This window comes from Lithobates pipiens, unplaced genomic scaffold (assembly GCF_037356315.1).
Source record: "Lithobates pipiens isolate NorthernLeopardFrog02 unplaced genomic scaffold, aLitPip1_a1.2 Scaffold_13, whole genome shotgun sequence".
NCBI classification, from domain to species: domain Eukaryota; kingdom Metazoa; phylum Chordata; class Amphibia; order Anura; family Ranidae; genus Lithobates; species Lithobates pipiens.
The window spans coordinates 510,521,332-510,548,779 of record NW_027507718.1 but is presented as its reverse complement, the minus strand read 5'-3'; the positions used below and the strand labels follow the sequence as shown (position 1 = coordinate 510,548,779).

The following is a 27,448-nucleotide window of genomic DNA, read 5'->3' as shown; positions in this document are numbered from 1 at the left end:
AGATCCTGCTCCCCCTTATGTGAATGGGTATCGGGTACATTGTACCCCTACTCATTCACCAAAAAAGTGTAAAAAAATAAAAATGACAGAAGATAGTTTTGGACAAGTCCTTTATTTAAAAAAAAAGTGTCCCGCGATATCCATTCATCTTCAATCACAGCATCCAATGTTTCAGAGAAGAAAAAAAAGGGAAAAACTCGGCCTCGATGGGAGGCATCCCTGTGACTGCCGTCTTTTTGCTTTGACAGCTGTTATATAAGCAACTAATAGGTGACGTAACTGGGTGACCCCGCCCCCTTCTGACATCATGTGATATCACGTGACATCAGAGAAGGGTGGGATCATCCGTTTATGTCCCCGGGTGGCCCCACCCTGCCTATATAACAGCTGTCAAAACAAAAATACAGCAGTCGCGGGGATGCCTCCCATGGAGGCAGAGTTTTTTCATTTTCTTTCCTTGGTAATGTCGAACGCTGTGAATGGACATCGCAGGACACTTTGTTTATTGTTTAATAAAGGACTATCTCCTGTCACTTTAAACATTTTTGACACTTTTTTTTTAGGTGACTAAGTAGGGGTACCCAATACCCATTCACATGGGGGGGCGGGATCTGAGGGTCCTCTTGTTAAAGGGGGCTTCAAGATTCTGATAAGCCCCCACCCGCAGACACCCACAACCACCGGGCAAGGGTTGTGGGGATGAGGCCCTTGTCCCCATCAACATGGGAACAAGATGCTTTGGGGGGGACCCCAAAGCACCCTCCCCATATTGAGGGCATGTGGCCTGGTACAGTTAAGGAGGGGGTGGCGCTCTCTCGTCCTTCCCCCTTTTCCTGCAGCCTGGTAGGTTGTGTGCTCGGATAAGAGTCTGGTATGGATTTTGTGGGGACCCCCACATCATTTTTTTCTATTTTGACACAGGGTTCCCCTTAATATCCATACCAGACCTGTAGGGCCTGGTATGGATTTTGGGGGGGGGTTTCCCCACGCCGTTTAAAAAAAAATTTGGCATGAGCCTTTTTTTCAATTAAGTTTATGTATATTGCTGGGATCTGACAATATATTACAGCCGCAAGAAGTTTTCAAACTGTGGTACTGTAAACATGGGAAAGATATGCTACTTTACAGGCAGACTAGGGAGACCCCCAGGAAAGATATTTAAATATTTCATTTTTATTGTTTCACTTCAACCATTATTAAAATCACTGCGCCTGAAAAAACAGCAGTTTTCCCGGGTCCCCATACACTTTTATGCCAATAACTTGCATATAAGCCTTTAAAATTAGCACTTTTGGTTTTTCATGTTCTGTCCCATAGACTTTAATGATTTGCACAATCTTGTCGGGCATCATCGGGCGTTCTGCGACATTCTGCATAATGTTTTCTGTTCAGCAAACAGGCGAACTCCCAATGTTTGTGTCGAACTTTACATTTAACTCGAGCATCTGGCTCATCCCCAATCAGAGGCAGAGAGATTTCACCTTAGAGCTCCCTCTAGTGGCTAATCCAAAAATCACACTTTCAGCACAATCACATACATATGGAAGAGCAAGCATGTAAAAATTTAAAGTGAAATAAAAAAAAATGAACTCATGCTTGCCATGTAGGGCATAGCACGCAGGCAGGAATTTTACACAAGAATTAAGAGACTGCAGATGCAACAGCAGTATAAAATCAGCCAGCAGCAAGACAATTTGAATTAGCAAGGCTAGGTCCAAGGACAAAGAGGGTGTGACTTTAATACAACATTAAACATACTTCAGAAAATACTGCTGTGTAAAACTGGATAGTAACAGGAAAGTTTTAATCAGAGATAAAAGGCCTAACTGGTGTATGATTAACTTTTATTTTATCAATGGGTAAAGAGGAGGTGCACTGAATATAAGTGATATAATGTCAGACTTCTGAAAAAGAATGCCCTCCCTGCCCTGGCTGATATAATATCTTAACAGCTGTCGATGAGAGGCAAAGAGATTACATTGAGCGCTCCCTCTAGTGGCTAATCTAAAAATCACACTTTCAGCACAATCACATAAATATAGAAGAGCAAACATGTAAAAATGTGAAGTGAAAAATAAATAAATAAAATTAACCCATGCTTGCATACTGCAGAAGATACTGCTGTGTAAAACTGGATAGTAGCAGGAAAGTTTTAAATCAGAGTTAAAAGGCCTCAATGGTGTATGCCTAACTTTTATTTTGTCAACATGTCAGGGGACAGGGGAGGTGCAGAGAATGTAAGTGATATAATGTCAGGGGGTTTAGGCACATGCTGTGAACAAAAGGTAGCTCCAAGAACAGATGGTCAACAATATGTAAATGCTGTGTTTTGAGTACCCCCCCCCCCAAAAAAAGGCCCTATCAAAATAAAATAAAGCTCAATCCAGTCCCCCCCTTTAAAGAGTTGAAAGCCTTGCTGCAAAAAAAGCAGTTTCACAAAAAATAAAGTGCCTACCAGCATAAAATTATAAGCAACATAGCCCAGTTATAAAGGAAAAATCTCCAAAACCCCAAAATACCACCCCATTGAAACAAAAGCCCATTTTTTTTTTTTTTTTTGCAACATAAACTACAGACAAAAGAGTGCACTCACCTCAAATATTTAACTATAAGCAACATAGCCCAATTATAAAGGAAAAATCTCCAAAACCCCAAAATACCACCCCACTGAAACAAAAGCCCAATTTTCTTTTCTTGCAACAAACTACAGTCAAAAGAGTGCACTCACCTCAAATCAAAACAACAAAAAAAGTAGAATCTGTGAAGCAAAACATAAGACAAGTTGCTGGGGGAAAATGGAAAAAAGAAAGCCACTTACCTATAGTTTCAAGATGTATTGATGACCTTGTGGTGCCCAATTTATTACTAACAATGCAACTGTAGCTCCCAGAATCCTCGACGGTGAGGTCTCTTATCTCAAGCTTCAGGTAGTTATGAGAGGCAGAAGACCAGTACTTGTCGCCTCGGTCGACGAACGTTAGTGCCGAGGTACCTAGTTGGATATCATTGCGGATCAGGGAGATGATGGATGGAGGGTTGCTTTCAGCCTGGCACACAATAATTGCTCTCCCCCTTCCTTGAGTTTCTAGGTATGACGTTAGTACCAAGTTACGAGGACCATCTGCAAGACAAATTAAAAGAAAATAATATAACTGAAAGGCATTGCAACATACCTACTGCCGGTTAGGGAGACTTTTAGGATCTGTTGGGGAGGAACCTGAGCACTACATCACTTTGTAAAAATGGTTCTTCTGTATGTGTTGCTTTTGAAGAGTACTCCTTGCTTTCTTTCTAGTAAAACTTTGTCAGTGGGACAGGAAGTGAGGGTAAATTACTCTAACAGAGCCCTAGATAAGCCGGACATACACTTTAGGAATACTTTTCAAGGTATAGATAAAGAGAGAGGTAGAAGACTTGGAGAATTCACATACAGGGCAAATAAAAACAAAAACCTTGGGAAAGCTTTTAGTTGGTCTGGTTAGAGCTCAGAAATGGCTAATGGCTACCTATACCTCCACATGACAACGCTAGGGCCTTTTGATTGCCCACTTATGCCCCCAGAACTGAATCATTCAGGAGGAAGGAAAGTCATATGCCCCCGTTAACAAAACCAAATCAGCCATTCTCAACCAGGGTTCCCTAGCATATTCTGGCATACTGTGCTGGACCTTCAGAGATACATGCTGCAACTGAGGGAGTGATGTCTCCCCAAGCCCTGGCCACTCCTACAGCCAGGGCAAGCCTCAGTTTACTAACGCTTTAAATAGAAACTTTCTGCTCGTACTCCTATTAAACGTGTGTGAACATTTTTAAAATTGCCTGTGACAGGAAGTGGTCCATACCCTTTACTCTGCCCTAATAGAATGTGTTGATGCACTTGTAGCACCCTCTAAATAGGTAGGTGCTATATTTGTTTTTTTGTGTAAGTATAGGCTAATTTAAGGAGAAGGTACTAGAAAGAGAGAAGGAGAGGAGAAGTGGAGCTGCCTGGGGTGTTCTAAGGAGCCCTGACCAATCCCCAACCTGGATTGGCCTCCTTAAATACCTGGAGTCAGCCCAGCTGGGGAGGAGTAGTTGGGTGGAAGAACTGAGGATGGAGTGCTAGACTGTCGGGGGCCTTTGAGGGAGCTCCCCAGTCTGGGGGGGTGACCTTGGGCCTGGGATCGGATGCGGGACGAAGCCCTCCAGGAAATCATGGAGGCTTTGAACAGGAGGCACAGGGGGAGCAAGAGAGGACAGCAGGAGCTAATACTGCCGGGCAAGCCTTCAGAAGGGAACCACCGGTTGCAGCCAGGAGGGCTGGTACATGACTTGTGCAGTCAGGGGGACTGGAGAGGCATACCAGAGAGGACTGAGAGGAAACAACCAGATCTGGGTGTGGAGCCAGTAGGGAGGATTGCAATGTCATAGGCAGAAGTCGGGCAGCTGCAGCCAGGAGGGCTGGCAGGTCCTGAAGAGGACTGGCTGGGAGCAGTAGGACAGTATAGGACAGCTAGCACAAAAAGACTTTCTATTTTCTGTTACAACATAGGGGGCCACGGTCCCTGCCTGCAAAGGCCAAGGTACTTTGGCCTGGCTGAGACAGTGTTGGGCCTAAACATGTGCTAGCTACTCCTGGGAGATCAAGAGTTGTGCAGGAGGGAGAGAGAAAGAGTTGCAAGCAAGAGTTGTGCATGAGGAGATTAGAGAAGTGTTGTGTACATATAATTTGCTGGGCATCTCATAATCTCCTTACCCCATCCCCCCAAGTTAAATTCCCTAAAAAAATATCAAAAACAAGCACATGAACTGTTTTCTGTCTGAGAGTGACTGAGGAGTGAATACCAGGCTGGGCAGGGTGACAGGTGGGCCACGTCATGTAGCAGCCCCAATGGGTATACCATTACACACTTTTTGGCCTTCATCATTATCACAAGGTAGATGCTTACATAGGATGCTTATTCCCACTAGCGGGGAGGCACTGTTTCCTCGCCAGTGCTTGGCCAAGCAGTGATAAGAACCGGTATCTGAACTGGACACTTTGGGCAGCAGTAGAGATTTCTGGGAGCTTTCATGGAGCCACCTGTTGTTCTTGTACCAGGTATAAGTAGTATTGTCATTGGGAGCCTGGCACGTGAGATTCATCGAGTGGCCTTCTTCTACCTCACTTGATGGCCTTACCAACACCATGGCAGCTGGAACAGAGTTAGAAAAGGGTTTAAAATATGTACAATCAATGTTGCTGTGAACATAAATAGATAAATAAATGTGAATATTTAAAGAGGTTCTCTAATAACACTTATGTAACAATTCTAGAGACCGCTAGAGGAAATCAGCAGAAAAATTGAACCAATGATCCCTAGAATTGTTACATTGTTACAAAGACCCATGTATTTCCTATGCTCCACAGCTCCATCTAGTGGCCATAGTGCAGTGTTTTACTACTGCCCATATCAACATTCATTCTGAAGAGAAAACAGCCTAAAGAATATTTGTTTTGCTAAATTTGCATTGAATAAATGTGCATGCATATTTTAAAGATACATGACTAGGCATTTTTTTATTTTTATTAATGAATTCAAGCAAGAATACATGTGCCTGTTGTATTTAGACAGTATTTGCTTAGCCCTAAGTTCAGTTTTAGAATACTTTTCCATAGAAATTCCTATTTTTGCTGTAGCCGTTCTTTAACCACTTGCTCTCTGGAAGGTTTTACCCCCTGCATGTTTTGCTCTTCAGCACTGCGCTTCTTCAACAGGCAATGGCGCGGTCATGCAACACTATGTGCAAATTACATTTATAGAATTTTTAAAACACAAATAGGGCTTTCTTTTGGCGGTATTTGGTCAGCACTGGATTTTTTTTTTTATTATATAAAAATACCGACAATTTTGAAAACAGAAAAGAAAAAGTATCTCTTTTTGTTATAAAACATATCCAATAAAATAAAATTTAGCCCAAAATGTATTCTGCTACATGTCTTTGGTAAAAACAAAACTGCGTTATTGGGGACCCTATACTATTGGGGACATAGTTCTGATTGGGATCAAGATACTGATCTGTAAAGACACTATACTAGTAATGGCGGTGATCAGCGGGCTTATAGTATGACTGTAATAGTGTGGCGGACAATTTGGTGCTGATACTATCTGGGAGGGTCACTAACTAACATGACATCACTAGTGACACTAATACAGTGATCCGTGATAATACTATGCACTGACACTATACTAATGGCGCTGGCTGGTAGACAGGGGTGATCGGGAGGGGGTTAACTGTGTGCCTAAGAAGTGTGTGTGTGCTGATTTTACTTAAAGATCATCTAGCTGGAGTCTCTCCTTGCTTTCAATTCTGAACTGTAACTTAAAGCAGTGAAAAGTCCAGCCATATCTGTGTATTATTTGATCCTTTTTTTATTTTCATTTTTTTTTTTTTTTTTTTATTTTAAATTTTTTTTTTTAATTGAAATTTTTCATTTTTATCTCATATTATTCTCAATTTTAATAAAGGTTGTTCATTACAATGGATTTTGTTTATTAGATTGTATTGGTAATCAATTTGTTTCATTTTTTTTTTCATTTAATGTATGTATATGTGTGGAATTGACGTTTTCTGGACGGAGTATAAAGATTAATTTTATCATTTAATTCACAGATTAATGGCTGCCACTATGGTTGTTAAGTAGTGTTGAGGTGGTCTTTGGTCTACGAGAAAATGGCCGTTAGTTGAAACTGATTGGTTTAGCAAGAGGGAGGTGAGTCCCTTTGCGTATATAAACTCAGATTGTATTACCGGAAATGAGGTTCTTAACTTTAATACCGGGCCTATTTTTCAGACTTGTTGTTTACAAGTTAAAATCATTTTTTTTTTTGCTAGAAAATTACTTAGAACCCCCAAACGTTATATATATTTTTTCTAACACCCTAGAGAATAAAATGCCAGTCGTTGCAATACTTTCTGTCACACCGTATTTGCGCAGCGGTCTTACAAGCGCACTTTTTTTTGGAAAAAATACTTTTTTGAATTAAAAAAATGTGGAAGATGATGTTACACTGAGTAAATTGATACCCAACATGTCACGCTTCAAAGTTGTGCCCGCAATAGGTGACTTTAAAAAAATTCTACAGGTTGCATGTTTTGAGGACTCTAGAGCTAGAATTATTGCTCTCTCTCTCTCTAATGATCGCGGTGATACCTCACATGTGTGGTTTGAACACTATTTTCATATGCGGGCGCTACTCACATATGCGTTTGCTTCTGCTCACTAGCTCAAACAACTTATTTTTTTTCTTATTTATTTTACTTTTTTTTTTTTTTTTTATACTGTTCTTTTAAAAAAAAATTGTGTCACTTTTGTTCCTATTACAAGGAATGTTAACATCCCTTGTAATAGAAAAAAAGCATGACAGGACATCTTAAATATGAGATCTGGGGTCAAAAAGACCTCAGATCTCATATTTACACTAAAAACCAATAAAAAATAAAATTAAAAATAAATTAAAAAAAGTTGTTTGAAAAAAAAAGTCCCTTTAAGTGCTATGGGAGGAAGTGACGTTTTGACGTCGCTTCTACCCTGCAATTGTGTGGAGCCGAGCAGGGGCCATTTTCCCCTCACTCATCTCCATACCTAACACGGAAGAGTTGGCGGCTCCAGTAAGTGGCAGAGGACACCGGAGGCACCGTAGGCCCTCTCCCGCCACCTGTAAAAGTGATCTCACAGCGAATCTGCCGCAGAGACCACTTTTATCTAAAAAGCGCACCACCCGCTGAAGAAGTGGATACCGGGATTATGACCGCTAGCTGCTGCCATAACAACGATATTCCACTTCAAAGTACCGCCGTATAATGACGGCGGGCGGTCCGTAAGTGGTTAATCACGCCTTGCGGGAGGGCTAAACGCGTTGACGTAATTTCTGGTGCTGAATCCATGCGACGTTACTTCTGGTTTCGGTGGAACGCACGCTGGATGCGGTGTTCCTGGATTGTATTGCTGTATTTTCATACATGCTCATGATGTCTGGCTACTTTGTAAGTAGAATTATCTTCTGTGTAATGAACAATCTTTTACAGTACTTCACTATTAGTTCCTTTTCTTTTCTTATAAGAAACCACCACGCTGGGGGAGATCCTTTTGTGGACCGGTTCAAAACATCAGATACCACTGGATCTTTGCCTATTTGACCCTAATGCCCCATACACACGGTCTGATTTTCAGATGGAAAATGTGCGATCGGATCATGTTGTTGGAAAATCCAACCGTGTGTGGGCTCCATCTGACTTTTTCCATCGGAATTTCCGACACACAAAGTTTGAGAGCTGGATCCAAAATTTTCCAACAACAAAATCCGATCAGTTTAAATTTCCGATCGTGTGTAGACAATTCCGAAGGACAAAGTGCCGCGCATGCTCAGAATAAACTAAGACGAAAGCTATTGGCTACTGGCCCGTTTATAGTCCCGACGTACGCGTTTGATGTCACCTTGTTCAGAATGATTGGAAATTCCAACAACTTTGTGCGACCGTGTGTATGCAAGACAAGTTTGGGCCAAAATCCGACGGAAAAAATCCGACGGATTTTGTCATCAGAATGTCCGACCGTGTGTATGGGGCATTAGATTGCAAAGCTAGGGGCCCCTTTGATCTGGTGAGTGGGGACACAGAAGGGGAGTGTGTCACACCACAGACTGGAAGTCTGGAGCACTGCTGCACTTTATAGGATTGGAGCACAAGGGCACGTTTATTGGGACTTTTGCAATATATTAATTCTTGATTTTGTTTTTTTTAGCTATTTATGTATTTGTTGTAATGTACATTTTTTTTATTTTTATTTTTTTAAGCACATAAGCACTTTTATTTGAAAATGTCTTTTGGATATATCTGCACATTATATTTGATATGCCAATTATTTTGCACAGTTGCAAGCGCTGTAATTTATTATGATATATTTTTCCAAATGAGCAGCACTTTGTGTACAGCTGCTGCAAGTTGATTTGATTTATTTTATATATAATATTTTTTCACTGTAGCGCGAGTTTTCACATTATTCAAATCTGTGTGTTGTGTTTACCAACACACAGACCTCCGTGCTGTGATTGGACACAGCCAATCAGCAGGTATGCAGCCAAAACCATTAGCTGTAACCTGCTGACAGACTCGTGCTATGGCCAATCACAGCACAGATTAGGACGGGGGCAAACGCAGCGCACCCGGGATCCAAAAAGTAAGCAGCGACATACCTGTACCTGCCGCCTGCCCACAGTAATTGTACTGTGGGTGGGCTGCAAGTGGTTAAATACTGTAGGTACACCATACTATTTTATTTAACACTACGTACTAATCAAAGTACATTTCTGTGAGCTAAAACGTTAAAAATAATTTTTAAAGTATAACTAAAGGCAAAACTTTTTTTTTTTTAGTTTTCGATAGAGAGGAAATGGATTAGAGCACCTGTCAGTTTTTATTGCTGTCTGTGTCCCAGTTAGGGAGATTCACCCTATATCTTTTTTTTGTCCTGTTTACCATTATCATTGAAAGTGAAAGTAAAAGAAAACCCCACATTTTGGGTTGTCCTCAGAAAAGTAATAGAGGGGAACTCTTCAAATGGGGACACTAGTTCTAGTGACCTGGGAGCCCCCTAAAGATTCCCTTAATTTGCAGGGATTTCCTCTCACTTCCTGCTTAGCTGTTGGACAGGTAGTGCAGGTAAATCTCCCCCGAATGGGACACAGATGGCAAAAATAAACCTTTTAGGTGTTATAAATCTAAATAATAAGAAGGTTCTTGCGAGCTACCATATACACTATGACAGTTAATTAATATAGTATAGATAGCTGCTAGCACTGATCACCTCCCATACGCTTGTGCTGACCAAGTCAACTGCAGAAGAAGGGGGGAACTCACATTTAGTGGGTGCCGCAGTGCGCCAATCTATACAAATGCCAAAAGCCATTAAAACCACTGAGCTGATGTGTCCTTTCCTTGCTGAGAACACTCTGCCATTTCACACACCTTCCTGTCTCCTCCCCAATGCGTGTAGATACCGGGAAATGACGTATCTTCCTCAGGGGGAATCCATTAACGCGTGATATTGCATTGAGAATTACGCTTTTAGTGCACTGTAATGTTTTTTTGTTTTAATATTGAAGCACTGTATAAAGCACTGTTTTTATATATAAGTGGATGCACTATATATATAAATATATATATATATATATATATATATATATATATACACATTTTTGCACATGATCACTTTGTTGTCACAAGGTATACTCTTTAACCATTGGATTATGTATTATAGTAGTATCTTTGATTTATTATTTATCAATTTATGTAAATTGTGCACAGCACTTTAAGGCGTTATAAACCTCCCTTACTTAAAGCGGGGTTCCACCCTAAAGTGGAACTTCCGCTGATCGGAACCCTCCCCCCCTCCGGTGTCACAATTGGCACCTTTCAGGGGGGAGGGGGGTGCAGATACCTGTCAAAGACAGGTATTTACACCCACTTCCGGGCATAGACTCCCGTGGGAGTCTAGGCCATTTCCTGTCCTGCCGCGCTGTCTGCTGGGACACACACGGGTCTCAGAGACAGCGCGGACAATTCCTATTGCGCTGCGCGACTCACGCATGCGCAGTAGGGAACCAGGAAGTGAAGCTGATTCGCTTCACTTCCTGATTCCCTCACCTAGAAGGGTGGCGGCAGCAGCCAAGAGCCGAGCGATCGATCCGCCTTGGCTGCCGGCATTGCTGGAACCCGGGACAGGTGAGTGTCCATTTGTTAAAAGTCAGCAGCTGTAGTATTTATAGCTGCTGGCTTTTAATATTTTTTTTGTAGGTGGAATCCCTAGTTTTGACTATAGTTCTACTTTAACCGCTTGCCGACCAGCCACCGTCATTACACTGCAGCAGGTTGGCACGATCCTGCGAATAAGTGTAGCTGTACGTTGGCTTGTGAATTGGCTTTTGTGGGCACGCGTGCTCCCATTGGTTGGGGGGTGTCAATCAGCTGGTCCGGACTCCCACGATCATTCTCTGTAGTGACAGAACAGGGGATCTGCCTGTGTAAACAAGGCAGATCTCCATTTTTGCAAGGGAGATCACACAGGTCCTGTCATTCTGCTAAGCAAGAAGATGGATCTGTGTGTTTCCTCAGTCACACAGTCCCCCCCATACAGTTAGAAAACACAATCAGGGAACACATTTAACCCATTGATCGCCCCAATTTTAACCCCTTCCCTACCAGTGTCATTAGTACAATAATAGTGCATATTTTTAGCACTGATTACTATAATGTCACTGGTAAATTGTCGCTCTTATTTTGTTTGTAGCGCAAAAAAAAAAAAAACACAGAGGCAATCAAAAACCTCCAAAAGAAAGCTCTATTTGTGGGGAAAAAATGACATCAATTTTGTTTGGTTACAGCGTTGCATGACCGCGCAATTGTCAGTTAAAGCAACTAAGTGGAAGAAATAGAACGCTGGATAGCCGCACTCCAAAAAAGTTCACCTTTATTAAAAAATGGACATCAAAGCATCACAGAGCAATACAGACTAACTGCACAGCTGCTGATATGGTGCTTAGTCATAGTTAAAGCGACGCAGTGCCATATCTCAAAAAAAAAAAACGGCCTGGTCAGGAAGTGGGCAAATACTTTCGGGGGTTAAAGTGATTAACACAAGGTTTCCTGAAACCTAATTCAAAGGTTCCTCCAGTGTAAAAAGACTGAGAAAGGCATTGGGGTTCATAGGAATGGTACTGCCTTACACCTCCCAAATGTCAAATCTAACATATGGTTTAGGCTTGATCTTGCCTTTGCCTGTTATGCCGCGTAAACACGGTCAGACTTCCCGGCAGCAAAAGTCCGGCGGTATCATTTCATCGGATATTCCGATCGGTGTAGGTTTCAGCTGACTTTTTTTTTTTTTCGAAAATTCTGACGGACCTAGAAATAGAACGTTTTAAATCTTCCCAACGGAATCAATTCCTATCGGGAAAACCGTTCGCCTGTGTGCTGTTCCGACGGACCAAAAACGACGCAAGGGAAGCTATTGGCTACTGGCTATTGAACTTCCTTTTTCTAGTCCCATCATACGTGTTGTACGTCACCGCGTTCTAGACGGTCGGACTTTGGTGTGATCGTGTGTAGGCAAGACCATTTTAGCGGAACTCAATCGGAAAAACCGTCAGAGTTTATTTAAAACGGGTCGTGTGTACGCGGCATAACTGCTGTTTCACTGCAAAGTCAACTTTTAAAGACTCCATATGGGAGCGGCCATTGCCGAGTCCAATGCTGTCATCCTAATCCTTTCAAAATGAGCCATCAATTTCTGCCTTCATATTTCTACCCTCACAGGTTCTCTTTAAAAAATAACCATGTCAACCTTACTTTGAACAGAGAAGCTAATCGATTTTTCTGCAGCACCAAGGGAATTATTAGCTTGACACGTGTATTCCCCATGGTCATTCATTGTCACGTCTTTTATTTCCAGCCGTAGAGTGTTATGCGAGCGCGACAACGTGATGCGCTGGGTGGTGTCATGATATCCATCTGGAGATACTACTTCCATGTTTTTGAGAAGAGACAACGTAGAGGGAGGTTCGCTGTCCACACGGCACAATATTACCGCCAGCTGTCTCTCCTGCAGCTCCAGGAGTGATGTCACTAGGAGGTTTCTTGGAGGATCTGTCAGGACAAAAGGAAAATCAAACAGTAAAGATATGTACACACGGTAGGATTTTCCGACAACAAAACTGTGGATTTTTTTTCCGGAGGATGTTGGCTCAAACTTGTCTTGCATACACACAGTCACACAAATGTTGTCGGAAATTCCGAACGTCAAGAACACAGTGACGTACAGCACGTACGAGCCGAGAAAAATTAAGTTCAATAGCCAGTGCGGCTCTTCTGCTTGATTCCGAGCATGCGTGGACTTTTGTGCGTCGGAATTGTGTACACAGGCTCGGAATCTTGTTGTTGGAAAATTTGAGAACCTGCTCTCAAACATTTGTTGGCGTAAATTCTGACAACAAATGTTCTATGGATCATACACACGGCGGACTTTCCGACAACAAGCTCACATCCAACATTTGTTGTCAGAAAATCCTATTGTGTGTACGGCCCATAAGAGCAATAGGGAATACAGCATTAGCCAGCTGATATCTTTAAATTGGAACTAAATCCATTGATAAAATAGTTTCCCAAAACACATTCAAGACATGCCAACTGAACTGTTGTGCACAATAGCAATAGCTGATCAAACAGAGGCTAAGATGACAACTTCCTTGGCTGTTAAGGATAGGAGGGTTTATTTTCCACTTTATGTATATGCATAAAAGTTGACCATTGTAAGCACTCCTGTCAGTGGTAAATGGTTTGTCCCAACCCTCCAACTTCTGCTTTTGCATACAGCTTGGTCTGTTAAAGTAAGTTGGAAAAAAATAGACACACATTAATATAGATGAGGATCCGACTTGGAGGTGACCTCCATTAATGTCTATGGGCACAAGTCGGATAGAAGCCACCTTGAAGTAGTGCAGGAACCTTTTGTAAAGTCAGAGCGACTTCAGTAGTGCTAATTAAGACCGCACTCATTGACTAATATGGGATTTCACAAGTCATGTGACTTAGGGTCACACAAGTCAGATCCCAAGTCACAGCAGTGTGAACCGAGCCTTAGAATTCATTTACACCAGCAGTCACGCTAAACACACGGCCACTGGACACAGTGCTTATGCGCCAATCCCATAGCATCAAACTATTTACTTTTTACTGTTTACCTTTTATATATAATTTTTTTGGTAGAACTTTAATGAAATGCCACACTTGACATTTCCATATGGTCTATGCACACAGCAGTGTTAGCCCTTGTACACACGGTGGGACATTCCAACGGAAAATGTCGGATCGGACCGCGTTGTTCGATAATCCGACTGTGTGTGGGCTTCATCTGACTTTTTCCGTCGGAATGTCCGACCAACAAAGTTTGAGAGCTGGATATAAAAATTTTCCGACAACATGATCCAATCGGACTTTGTCCAATCGTTTGTAAAGAATTCCGATCGGACAAAGTGCCATGCATGCTCAGATCAAATTCCTAGACCAAAGCTATTGGCTACTAGCCTGAACATAGTCCAGTCGTAATGAAATAACGTCATCACGTTATGAACAATTGGATTTTCCAACAACTTTGTCCGACCGTGTGTATGCAACACCAGTTTCGGACAAAATCAGTCGGACAAAATCCGACGGATTTTGTTGTCGGAATGGCCGACCGTGTGTACAAGGGCTTAGAATGTGGTGGTTTCCACCAAAGCCTGCTGTGTTGAAAGAAAGTCATGCAGTACTTTTTTGTCAGCACACTCCATCCCAATGCAGTGGTGTGAACGAACAAAGATTGCCTTGTCCCTACATTGGGACTATGCTGGGCAATGGTGGGCATTCTAACGCAAATGTTTGAATGAGCCATCACTCGTTTTCAAACTGTACTAGGATATTCTAGTTGTATGCAACATGTCTGCAGATCAAAGTGGTGGTAAAGCCTTCCAATTCAAACACGGCACGTACATAAAGTAGTTCTACATTTGGGCTTGTTTTCCATCATACAAAAATGCATAGGTTTGCATTTATTAAAAATAAAGCTCATCTACCAGCTCTTTGCAGCTGAGGGAGGCAATTGGTGGGCATCATAAATGTGACTCCACCACCTATTTTTACAGGGACTATAATAACTCCAGTTTTAGTAAATCAACCTCAATGTGTCTCCAGGAGCATGTCCCCAGGCTCCAACAATTCACCTAACATGTTAGCAGTCAACATGTGTTACAAATCTTCAGTCTCTGACCTTCTCTTGTTGCATGTCAGTTTTTTGTCACTTTTCTATTGCATTGCATTCACTGAATATTATGTGTTGCCCTTTGGTGATATCAGGGACCATACTTGAGGCCTCCTATACCAAGAAAGTTGACCACCACTGTATTAGATAATGAAAACTTCTGAATCAGCCTGAACTCCCAACTTTCAAGGTTTTATATTCAGTTGCATAATTAGTATGTGAATTTCAGATTTTTCTGACTTGATCCTCGCCAGTTACACAGCTGGTAAGGTTGAAAAAAGACACCAATCCATGCAGTTCGACCTGTTTGTGTAAGCTATGTGTGTAAGTGTCCGGAACTCTTTATCATACTCACACAGCACAGTGATGGAGACAGGTGGAGAGGTCTTGGAGCCTGTGGTAGTATGGGCTGTGCAGGAGTAGGACCCTGCATTATCGCTGCTTACTTTCTCATACGATACAGAGGCCAGAGCACCCTCCTGGAGCCACCTCCCATTCATATACCAAGTGTAACCAATCACAGGCTCAGCTCCATCCCGGACATGGCAGGTCAATGTGAGAGAGTCACCTTTCTTCATTTCCGTAGAGGGGCTGGTAAGGACACGGGCACCTAGTCACACAATACAACACATTCAAATAAAATCAAATAGACTAAAAACCTATTTATTTTAAGACTATATAGATTATATTTTTATACTGTTCTAAAACAGACCTCCTAATCCAACCCCCTTAAACAAGCCCTTTTTTTCTTACCCCCTCCCCCCCTTCTTTCTTCCTAGTGGCAACATTTAAAGCAATTCAGTCAATAGTAAAATCCTAAAATAGCAGCATTAATTCACTGCATTCAGATTATAGAAATTTACCAAGGAGAGCCGCCAGCACTAGAGATTCAGATACTTGAATTCACGTTCCCCCAGATGACACCATCTATGATGAAACGCGTAGGGCGGTGACGTCATCACGCATGTGGACCTCATTGGATGGCTGGGACCAAGTTTGTGTAAGCCTGTAGGAATGCCATTTGTAGTCCTATATGCTTCTTAAGCTGCTGTTGCTCTATTATCATGTGAGTGTGCACTTTTATGTTTTTAATAAATATACAACATACAGTTTTACACTATAAGAGTGCGCTTTATTTTTTTTTTTTATCTTTGAGTGACCTTGGTGGTACAATCTTTATTGGCTCTGGTGGAGAAAGCTGATGGGTTTGAGGGAGACCCTTAACCCCCTTAGCTCTGTATAACCATCTGTAATATAAGGTCAAAAATTTCTGTAAGGAGCTGTATTGCACGTTTGGTTGGGGTGAACTGTACACCTTCTGATAGATTCCCGCCATGGACTTTTCACAAGGTGTTTTCTCACTAAGGAGTGTGAAGATGCTTTCATTATTTCCTTTTTTTTTGATCTGCGGACATTATTTGTTGATTTCTGATAACACTTTGGACTGAGGAGTAATTTTTTATTTCACTTGTAATCATTTGATGATAATTTCTGGGCACATGGTTTTGCACTTATATTGCTATAGATATTTGTTATGATACTGAACTTTTATTTTTAAATTAGTAGTAAAATATTACTTTAAGGTATAAAGTACCAGTACTGCTGTTACATCCCAATGCTGGGCTGGTCTAAGAAGCAAGCTCTGATACCTCTAGGTCAGCGGTCTCCAAAGTGTGGTCAGATGCAGCCCTTTTCTTGCTTTTATTCGGCCCTTAGGGGCACTATGTCATCTACTGATACCAACAATGGGACATAATTCCCCACATTGACAACAATAAAAGGGCACACTTCCTCTTAACAACACCAACAATGGGGCACAATTTCCTCCAATTACATCAACAATTCTTTTCAATTCTTTCCATTGACACCAAAGTTGGGTTTTTTACACACTGACATCGGGACCTTTCCTACTCTCAATATCCACAGTCCGGCCCCCCTAAAGCCTGAAGAACAGTAAACTGTCCCTTTGTTTAGAAAGTTTGGAGACCCCTGCTCTAGGTAATGTTAAAGCTTGCCATTTCTATTGTGGCATCACATAGCTTGGAAAACACTGTACAGCCCCAGGCACAGTCCAGGATTGAGAAGTAAGGTTGATATGTTAATAGTAATAAGGAGGGTTGAGGATGGGGGATATGTTGTAAGAGTTATAGATATAAACTTCCAAAATTATGTATCTAGTTATCTACCTAATTCACTGATATATATTCATTGTGTTTGTCAGTACCTTCTACAGTTAAGGCCACAGAGGCCTGTGCCGTTCCATGGCTGTTTTTGGCCATAAAGACGTAGGTCCCTTGGTCACTTGTCTTGATGTTATGGATCTCCAACCTCAGTGTGTTTGGCAAGATGTAGGCTTGTAACCTCTTATCGGAAGGCCTGCCATCAATGGAAGAAGCCAGAATTGTCCCATTCTTATATAAAGACATTTCTGCTGGTGGGTTACTGTCCACTGCTCCTACTATAATAGCCACATTTCCAATTTCAGTGTCCAAAAAAGATTTGACTTCCAGGTTTCTTGGTGCATCTAAGTGGTGATATAATGACATTCAAATAAGTCTTCACAGTTTAAGATTACACATATTTCTATATCTCGTATATAACTGTAAATGATATACAAATGAAAATGTCACTTGGTACCCTTAGAGATGTAAAGTCAAAGGTCTCATTCACGTGGATGTACTGATACATACATCTGGGAATGCTAAAGTGTCCCTTGCAGACCAGTGCAGGTAGCTTGCTCAAATCAATGACAGGTGGCTGGCTGCAAGGACCTACATGGATGTTCAAGCGCATCCCAGAATGTACAGATAGACTGCATCCAAATCCGTGCATTGTACCCGCATGGATGTATACTTCGGGATCTGCTTGATGGTCTGATTAATTTGAACAGGCTGTATGTTCAGAACATCTGTGCATTCCATGTGCTTTAAGACAGCCATTCAGAAGGGTGTATGGGTTGGTCTGCCCACGTGAGCAATGCTGTATCCTGGCCTAGGCCGACAAGGCCCAGGCCTAGGTCAGCACTTTGCATGGGGGGGCAGCAGGAAAGAGTCCCTTCCGGCTTGTGCTACACTGTTAGTGTAGCACCAATCTTATGGGGCGGACTGGGCTGAGAGGCAAAGTAGTCTAGCGCCCCCATAAAGCACCCGCACTGCTTCTGGTATGTGGGTGGCTGGCATTTTGCAACTGGGGGGGGGGGGTGGCCGCCGCTTCTAATTTTGACTGTCCTATCATCATGGACAACAAACCTTCCTCACTGTGCTTTATGTTTTCTGCTGCACCATTGATTATATCTACTTAGTCCTCTCCATAAAATTATCAGATATTTGTGCTTAAAGTAAAACTATAGGCAACAATTTTTTGTTTTTCATTTTGGATAGCGTAAGGGAGGGTTGCAACCCCTGTTAGTTTATTTTTTACCATCACTGTCCCATTGCAGAGATTTCCCTTCACTTCTTGCCCCATAGCCAAACAGGAAGTGAGGGGAAATATATGCAAATGAAGGGAATCCATTTCCCCTCCCCAGGCCCTCAGAACCACTCGAAAATTTCAGGGCGGGTCTTAAACAGCAAGGAGAGTGGCCATGACAGGAAGGGGTGGGTCATATTTAAATTTGGAGGTGCATGAGTTTAGTTAGGCCTAGGGCAGGATCCACATTTTTAGCAACCACTGACTCCCCACCTAAAGTCTACCGAGGCCAGCTGGCTGACACACATGCCATGGACAGAGTGCTTTTTATCCACAGCAAGGTTAACAAATACTTGGCTCACAGTTGTGGCACAATATTTCAATATACAAAATTGGAATAAAAAAAAAAAAAAAGCAGCCAAAAAAACAAATTTAGGAGGTGTTAGGATTGGGTCTGGTATTTAGGTGAACAAAAACAATAGTGTGGTGGCTGTATATTAGCAGAATTTACAGTTTTACATTTTTAAAATGTTGACTGAAATTGGAGTTTGGGGTTGTATTGGGGTTGATTTACTAAAACTGAAGAGTGCAAAATCTGGGGCAGCTGTGCATGGCAGCCAATCAGCTTTTAACTCCAGTTTGTTTAATTTAAGCTTTGAGAAAACAAAAAACCCTGGAAACCGACCGCTGCACACAGATGTATGTTGACACGATGGGCGTGCCTGTATGTCCCGTTGACTGTGCTGCCTAATGGGCGCATGGCGCGCCACGGGAGCATGCCCGCGGGTCCTGGGAACTCGATGTTCACCGTCGGCCCGCAAATTGCGGTGAGGAGAGGCAGAATAGGGAGATTTCTTTGTAAACAAGGCATTTCCCTGTTCTGCCTAGTGACATGATAGAGATTACTGCTCCCTGTCATCGGGAGCAGCGATCGCTGTCATATCAGTTGTAGCCCATCCCCCATACAGTTGGAACACCTCCCTAGGACACACTCAACCTTGATTGCCCCCTATTTTTTAACCCCTTTCCTGCCAGTGTTATTTACACAGTAATCACTGCATTTTTATAGCACTGATCAATGTATAAATGACAATGGTCCAAAAATAGTGTCAAAAGCGTCTGATGTGTCCACCATAATGTCAAAGTCATGATAAAAATTGAAGATTTCTGCCATTACTAATAAAAAAAAAACATTATTCAAAAAATGCCATAAAATCGATCCCCTATTTTGTAGACGCTATAACTTTTGCATAAACCAATCAATATATGCTTATTGAATTTTTTTTTTTTACCAGAAATATGTAGAAGAATACATATCTGCCTAAACGGAGAAAGACATTTGTATTATTTTATTTTTTTATAGATATTTTGGGGATTTTTTATTATAGCAAAAAGTAAAAAATATTGCTTCATTTTCAAAATGTTCGCTCTTTTTTTGTTTATAGCGCAAAAAATAAAAACTGCAGAGGTGATCAAATACCACCAAAAGAAAGATCTATTTGAAGGAAAAAAAGAATGTCAATTTTTGTTTGGTTACAATGTGGCACGACCGCGCAATTGTCAGCTAAAACTACGCAGTGTTGAATCTCAAAAAATGCTCTGGTCAGGAAGGGGGTAAAATCTTCCGGGGCTGACGTGGTTAAGTTGCTTTGGATGATCCAGTGGCACATGACTTAAAGGGATACATAACAGAGAGGTGTTTTTAAAAACCTACCCGCTGCACACAACAAAATGATTTTTTTAGAAATAATCTTAAACTAAATAAAAATAACAAAAGAAAAAAAAAAAACACATACATCCATCAAAAGTGTTGTGTCCTCTAACTTTAGTGTTTAAGGCGTCGGTGGTCAGAACCCCTAGCTAGGCTTGTGCAATCCGTTTCGTAACGAATCGAAATTTGGCCAAATTTTGCATCCGAATGTCCGAATAAAAAAATAACGAATAACAACGAATACGAAAGAAATATAACGAATGAATTCGAATTAATTCGACATGATTCGGTAATTCTTTAAAGATCTAATGAAACAAAAGGTCAGTTCAAAGTAAATCGTATAGTCCAATCAGCTAATTAATTTTGTGCCGGAGGATGGATTACTGGCAAAGTGCATTCTTGAGAACTGAGTGAGAAGGGTGTTGTATTGTATTTGAGCCGAGGAGAAGAGACGTTGTCATTGTGTGTGTTAAAAGATTCAATAAACAAACGACTTTCAAAACTACGAAGCATTATCATGAATGTCTATACATACATAAATAGCGAATTTCAACGAATACGAATGAATGAATTCGACACTCTACGAATAATAACAATTTCTCCGAAAACGTATTAACGTAACATAACGAATATAACAGAACGAAATGATGTATTTTACGAATGACAATGAACCTAAAACTAAACGAAATTTTCCGTTGTGCACAAGTCTACCCCTAGCAACATTTGGAGGAACCCTAAGGGCCGGTTCACACAGCGAGGCGCGGCGAGGCGTCTCCGACTTACCTCACCGCGACCTGCGGGGAGCTCAGCGGCGACTTGCAGAGGACTTCTGTATAGAAGTCAATGCAAGTCGCCCCCGAAGTCGCCCCGAAGTAGTACAGGAACCTTTTTTCTGAGTCGGAGCGACTCGAGTCGCTCCTCTCAGAACGGTTCCATTGTACAGAATGGGGGCGACTTGCGGGAGCGAGGCGAGGCGAGCCGTGTCGCCTCGCCTCGCCTCGCTGTGTGAACCGGCCCTAAAGGTTCCATGGAGACCTGGTTGAGAAAGGCTAAATCTACACAGAAGGTTAGATGTTTCAGAAAGGACATAAAAGGTTGTACTTACACAGGATATTCAAGGTGACAGATGGTGAAAATTTGCTCCCTTGGTGACTCTCAACAATGCAGTAGTATGATCCTCTGTCTTTGCTGGTAACGCTGATAAATGACAATGTTTTCATGGTGTTTATTAATTTATTGCCATTTTTATACCACGTGTAGCTGACTCCATCTGGGGTTTCACTGGTCACCATGCAAGTCATATTTACCGTCTCTCCTTCCTGTACAACTGAGGTTGGGATGACCAGGATTCTGGTGGCTAAAAGTGAAGAAGAAAGCATGAGATGATCATAGTGATATTTAATGTTATGAAATGACCTTGATTTTCAATACTTGAGGGCCTTCCCAGCTGTAGTTAGTTTTGAACTATTGGTTGGTATACAACCATCCTACAGCCTAAAGCATATGTAAACCTAATATCTATTTTTGTTGGTATGTTTGGTATGATGCCCCACGTCACACCTCCCATCCCGTTCTTGGACAATTAAAATCTACATATTCTATGGTGTTTGAATTAAGGTGTTGGTATTACCTGTGTGGATATACATGTTGGGATATCTTCCTGACTCTCAACTAGAACTGAGGAAGTTGCTTGGAGATCAGGGGTCGCAATTGCGAACTGATCCCATGCTCCAGGGGGTCTGTGCAGCCCCCTGTACAGCTGGATAGGAGGATCAATAGGGGAGGCGGCATATAGAATAACCAATAACCACAAAAGTCTGCTTATCCTCCTCTCTCTCCTGCAGGCATTTAGTGGCTGCAGGAGGAAAATTTAGGGGATTGGTTCTTCTATATGCCGCCTCTGCTGCCCCTTGTGTTCAGGTCCTGCTGTCCCCAGGCCCCTGTGTGCTCTCCTGCTTCCCAGTTTGCTCTCCCAGCTCCCCCCTCCCCCCACCTTCATTTTCTAAAAAGACAGAGTCAGTGATCGATATTCCTGTCCATTCCCTCTTTGCAGTTGGGGCTGCAGAGATAAAGATTGAGGGCTGTGTCTACAATATCTTTTCTCTGTCTCAAAGGTGAAACACCATAGATCTGTTTAGAAGAAATGACACTTTGCTACAATGTAAAGTAGTGAGTGTACAGCTTGTATAACAGTGTAAATTTCCTGTCCCCTCAAAATAACTCAACACACAGCCATTAATGTCTAAACCGCTGGAAACAAAAGTGAGTACACCCCTAAGTGAAAATGTCCAAATTGGGCCCAATTAGCCATTTTCCCTCCTTGGTGTCATGTCACTCGTTAGTGTTATAAGGTCTTAGGTGTGAATGGGGAGCAGGTGTGTTAAATTTGGTGTTATCGCTCTCACTCTTCCATACTGGTCACTAGAAGTTCAACATGGCATCTCATGGCAAAGAAGTCTCTGAGGATCTGAAAAAAAGAATTGTTGCTCTACATAAATATGGCCTAGACTATATGAAGATTACCAACACCCTGAGTCAATGAGACTCGGCTGATCACAGATTGGAGTAAGGGTCCGATTCCCGCCCCTTACTACGTGATCAGCTGTCAGCCAATGACAGCTGATCATGTGATGTAAACAGAAGATTGATAATCACATTTTTTTCCTCCTCATGCTAACAGCATGAGGAGAAAAAAAAAGCCAAACACCGACTTCTGTCAAAGGGACATCGGTCCCGAAGATGGTGAGACACCACTGCATCATCTGTGCCCACCAATGCTGCCTACCAGTGCCCACTGGTGCATATCAGTGCGGCCAGTCAGTGCCCACCAGTACCACCTAACAATGCCCATCAGTGGTGCCAATCAGTGCCCATCAGTGCCTCATCTTCAGTGCTACCTATCAGTGCTGCTTATCAGTGTCACCTACCAGTGCCACCTATGAATGCCCTTCAGTGCCACCTATCAATGTCCTTCAGTGCAGCCCATTAGTACCACCTATCAGTGCCCATCAGTGCTTCCTTATCAGTGCCCATCAGTGCTTCCTTATCAGTGCCCATCAGTGCAGCCTTATCAGCGCACTTCAATGAAGGAGAAAAATTACAAAATATTTTAACAAAATATAAAACTGTTTTTTTTTCCAACATTTTTGGTCTTTTTATTTTTTTTTTAGCAAAAAATAAAAAACGCAGCAGTAGTTAAGTACCACCAAAAGGAAGTTTTAAATGATGATAAAAATTTCATTTGGGTACAGGGCTGCAATTGTCATTCAAAGAGTGACAGCGAATATTGTAATAAAATGCAGGTTTTTTTTAATCTTTTATTAGGCTAATGATTAATATCTTGTTATTTTTTTGGCTTGAATTTTGCTTTAACCATCTGGTCAATAACCTTAGGAGTATACCAATCTGTGATGGGTTAACATAAAGGGACACTCAGTACACTTGACTATGGGTTGACAACAAGGTTAAACATTCACCAACCTCACTTATCCCCCACACACTCCTTAATACTACCCCCATGTAAGTCAATTACTTACTTTGTGCTGTGAAGTTAGCAGATGTTCTTGATTCAGCAATAGAATTAGCTGCAGTGCAATTATACAGCCCCTCGTCCTCCAGCATGACCGGATGGATCTCCATCTTTAACAAGTTCTGTGCAGATGATATTTTAATCCTGGGACTGGAGGATTCAGAGGAATTGGAAGAACCAACCAACATATGTCTATAGTACAAGGCCAATGTGGAGGGTGGATCACTATCTACTGAACACTGAATAATGCCAACCTGTGCGCCAGATGCTTCCCAAAATGATGACATGACCAACCTTCGAGGGCCATCTGTGAACCATAAATCAAATACATGATCAGTACTGAGAAAATTGAGCTGGTTGTATGTAAAATATTTTTTTTTAAAAAGGGGATGGAACTAGGGACTAAACAAAATATTTTTTTTTACTATCAGTTTATATCAGCCATTCTCAACCAGGGTTCTGGGGAACCCTAGAGTTCCTGCAAAGGTTCCTAGCGATTGCTTAGACTGCTTAGTAAGCTCCAAATATGATTAGGAATAGACCTTTTGCCCTGCCACAGCTCAGGCCTCACTGAACATCAATAAATTACAGCAGCTCTGCTTCAGGGGGGCAGAGTTCCTGAGGCTGGGGAGTTCTCCAACAGTATAGGACCAGGGCTGCCCCAGGCCTCAGACTATTTATGTCCCTCTCCAGCCACCTACTGAGCACACCTCCCTGGGGGCTGGCTGCAGCATACCTGTGTGGTAGAAACCTCTAGAAAGCAGAGGGAAGCAATCAAACTGCAGCCTGTGAGATCCAGAACATCCCAAAGAAATCAACAGCTGCTCCAATGGTTACAGAGGAGACAACAATAACTAAACTTACCCAACCCATCTAGGAGGATGCTACAACAGGGACAAATTGACAAACGTTTTTACCCATAGTGAAAAGACATTTTTATTCCCTGATTCTTATCTGAATTATTGTAATTCTAACTGTGAATGTGGTCACCAGCTGGGCAACATCGCAACCATTGTAAAAATTGATAGACTTTGAAAAAAGGTCCTTCAGAAACCCAATGAGTGCCAATTCACAGTGCAATGCAGAGCCGAATAGGAGCAGTGTGGTGCATGATCCAACTCATCACACAGCTCCTATTTTTTTTTTTTCATTGTAAAAGTTTAATTTGAAGTGTACAAAATGTACACTTTGTTCACTGCAATGTTGGACAACGTGATGAGCTGTTCTGCCCTACATTAAAGTGCGATTCAGCCTGGTGTGCAGCAATAACTGAACAAGCTGTAGCTATGCATGTATACTATGTATGTCTGCTTCAGTTTTACAAAATTCCCATTCCATTGCTGGAAATTCAGAGACAGGAAGAGGACTGGGCATACCTGCAGTGAAGGATCTCCAAGATCCAGCTGCCTGCATAACATGGGACATCCTTCATTACAGGCAAATCATGTGACTAAAGTTGTAGGGATTTTTTTTTTCTCAAAACTTCAGCATTAAACTGATTTGGCATGCTGAAATTGGTGGTAAACAAGTAGTAGTTAGTCACATTCAACTAGGGCATGTTCTGTAATGTTGAAGACATTTTGTAGCCTCTCCAAGCCACCTGTTTAGTTCTAATGAGTGCCAGGAAGATACCCCAACATTTATATCTACACAGGTAGCAGACCCATCAATCCAGTCACCATGGAATGTGTAGATGTTGATTGTCCAAGAACAGAAGGGAGGTGTGAAAGTTATGGAGCCACCCTGTTCAAGTTACATTATCCTACTCCAGGTTTCTGAAAGTCTGCATAGGTGTTGATTCTCTGATTTTGATGGCTAAAGGTGGGAATTGTCAAAACAGTATCATATGTAGAAGAATGGTGATGGTGAAGGCCCTCACTCTTGTTCGATGATGGTTGGTTTTTCCAGTAATGCAATTTTCACACCTCCCATCATGTTCTTGGACAAAAACATCTGCTTTTCCATGGTTATTGGAATAAAGTGTTAAAATTATAATTATACTGAAAAGGTTGTGGTATCTTCCTGGTATCTTCGATGGAACCGAAGAAGTGGCTTGGAGAAGGTATGTGACTAACTACTATCTAAACCATGACCTAGATAAATGAAAACCTTCAAAAACATGAATCCACATTTTCAGTGCAAAGGAAAAGGCAAATAAAGAGGTAAACTAAACTTACATAACACATGCAGCGACACGGAAGGGGAAGTACTGCTGTCTTGACTACCACGGGCCACGCAATGATAATATCCAGAGTCACTGCTTTTAATACTTTCAAACTGCAGGTAGTTGTCATGGGTCTTCCCCAGCCACCTGCTGTTTTTATACCAAATGTATTCCATCTCCCCCAACTGGGACTTCATGATGTCACATGTCAGCATCACCTCAACTCCTTCTGCAACTTCTTGGGATGGGTTCACCAGGACTCTCGAGGCTATAGTGGAAACAAAATATTGTGTTTTTTTGTCGTAAGACCAACAACAATCTTCCCATAAGAATATTCTTGCATTTTAATGTATTTTATGTATGTAATTTACCTTTACATTGTCTCTTGTAAAGACATCCAAAATCCCTGAGACTGCTGGGACTTGGATGAACATCTTGGGTATGATGTCAGCAACCCCTGTAGACTCAGAGCTGTCTCTCAAGAGACTCTGTAGAATTCCTCTTTGCTCCTCCCCAGGCAGCTACATAAATGTTTATTTTGGGGTGATGATGGGAGGGGTACAGGAGTTGGGCCAGCACAGGGGTATTTAGACACTCACAGAAATGGAGAGGGCTATGATGTACAAGGAGGTGAGGGGGCTGTGCAGAGGAATTGACTCTCTTGCAGTGGTCAACTGGGCAAGATCCAAGGTACACTCCAATTGAATACAAAACTACTTATGGTACCAATAATTAAAATACTTTTTTTGTGCTTTTATCTGCACTTTTTTCAGTATCATTGAAACTGTACCATTGGTCAGTACATAGGTAATTCAATCGCCAGATTTCGACTAAGCAGCTTCCATGCTAGTATTTGGGTTTAACTAAGTTAGAAACAAATTTACAGTTAGGGTTATTTGATTTAACCTAAATGCTAAAGGTCAACTCAATTCTTCCCCTTTAGGTGCTCCCCAATGCTTCCAGTTACACCCCACAATCTTGTAGACCCCCACCATGTATTTAATGCCTTTTTTTTTTACATGCTCACCTTTCTCATGTTATCCCATGTTAGCCATGTGATGTGGTGGGCCATCTTCCTCATCACCCCTTCTTAGGAGTTGGGAGGTCCTCAGTGGCATTGTACTATAAATGCAGGGTGCTGACATGACACCCCACCAAGACACAGACCCATAATGACCTGCACTCACTGGAAGACTTCTAGTGGATCAAAGACATCTAGTGGTGCAAAGGAATTAGTGTAGGGGACTTGGATGAAGAAGAGTAGAGTTTTTTTTTTATGTTGTTTTTTTTTATGGATTCTGTGGCAATTGCCCATAGTTAGGGCCTTTTCACATGGGTGGATAAATCGCGTCCACCTGAAAAACTGACCCTCCGGTTTCCTCCATGGAGCGGCAGGTGTCAGCGGACATCGACATCCACCGATGTCCGATCTGATCCTGTCTGCTATAAACGTATGGATGGAGATCCATTCACATCCATCTGGCGGATTGAATGGCAGTCGAGTGTAAACAGACAGGTGGTCCCTTTACATTCGACCCTCCATAGAGGACAGCGGTCTGTGTCTGTGTCCATTCTACATCAGTGGAGTGGAGTGGACACGGACCAGCCATTGGCCTGCTCAGTAGGGATCAGGGGACAGATTCCCCGCTGAGCAGGCGGACTCCAACTGAGCCCACCCTGTGTGTAAGGGGCCTTAAGCTTTAAGTGTAAAGGGAAATAAATGAATAGTTTACTCCCAGTCATGAGCTATTATCCAGTTAAGGGTTCTTAATAATTCAGTTTTTTGGCAGATGCTGGAGATTTAAACCACTGTCAGTTCCTTAA

The 27,448-nt window shown here is 42.0% G+C and overlaps 1 protein-coding gene across 1 annotated transcript in view; it reads right to left on the bottom strand.

Annotated features, from left to right (window-relative positions):
- The window catches only part of SIGLEC1 (sialic acid binding Ig like lectin 1), a 118,372-nt gene that overhangs the window by 25,871 nt on the left and 65,053 nt on the right, over positions 1–27,448 (bottom strand). Inside the window, exons 12-19 of the mRNA XM_077478050.1 lie at positions 25,638–25,892; positions 23,468–23,767; positions 21,037–21,288; positions 17,037–17,336; positions 15,168–15,422; positions 12,367–12,663; positions 4,929–5,174; positions 2,819–3,121 (exon numbers count right to left, since the gene is read on the bottom strand). Of these exons, the coding sequence (XP_077334176.1) occupies positions 2,819–3,121; positions 4,929–5,174; positions 12,367–12,663; positions 15,168–15,422; positions 17,037–17,336; positions 21,037–21,288; positions 23,468–23,767; positions 25,638–25,892 (2,208 nt within the window). The remainder of the gene's footprint in view (positions 1–2,818; positions 3,122–4,928; positions 5,175–12,366; positions 12,664–15,167; positions 15,423–17,036; positions 17,337–21,036; positions 21,289–23,467; positions 23,768–25,637; positions 25,893–27,448) is intronic.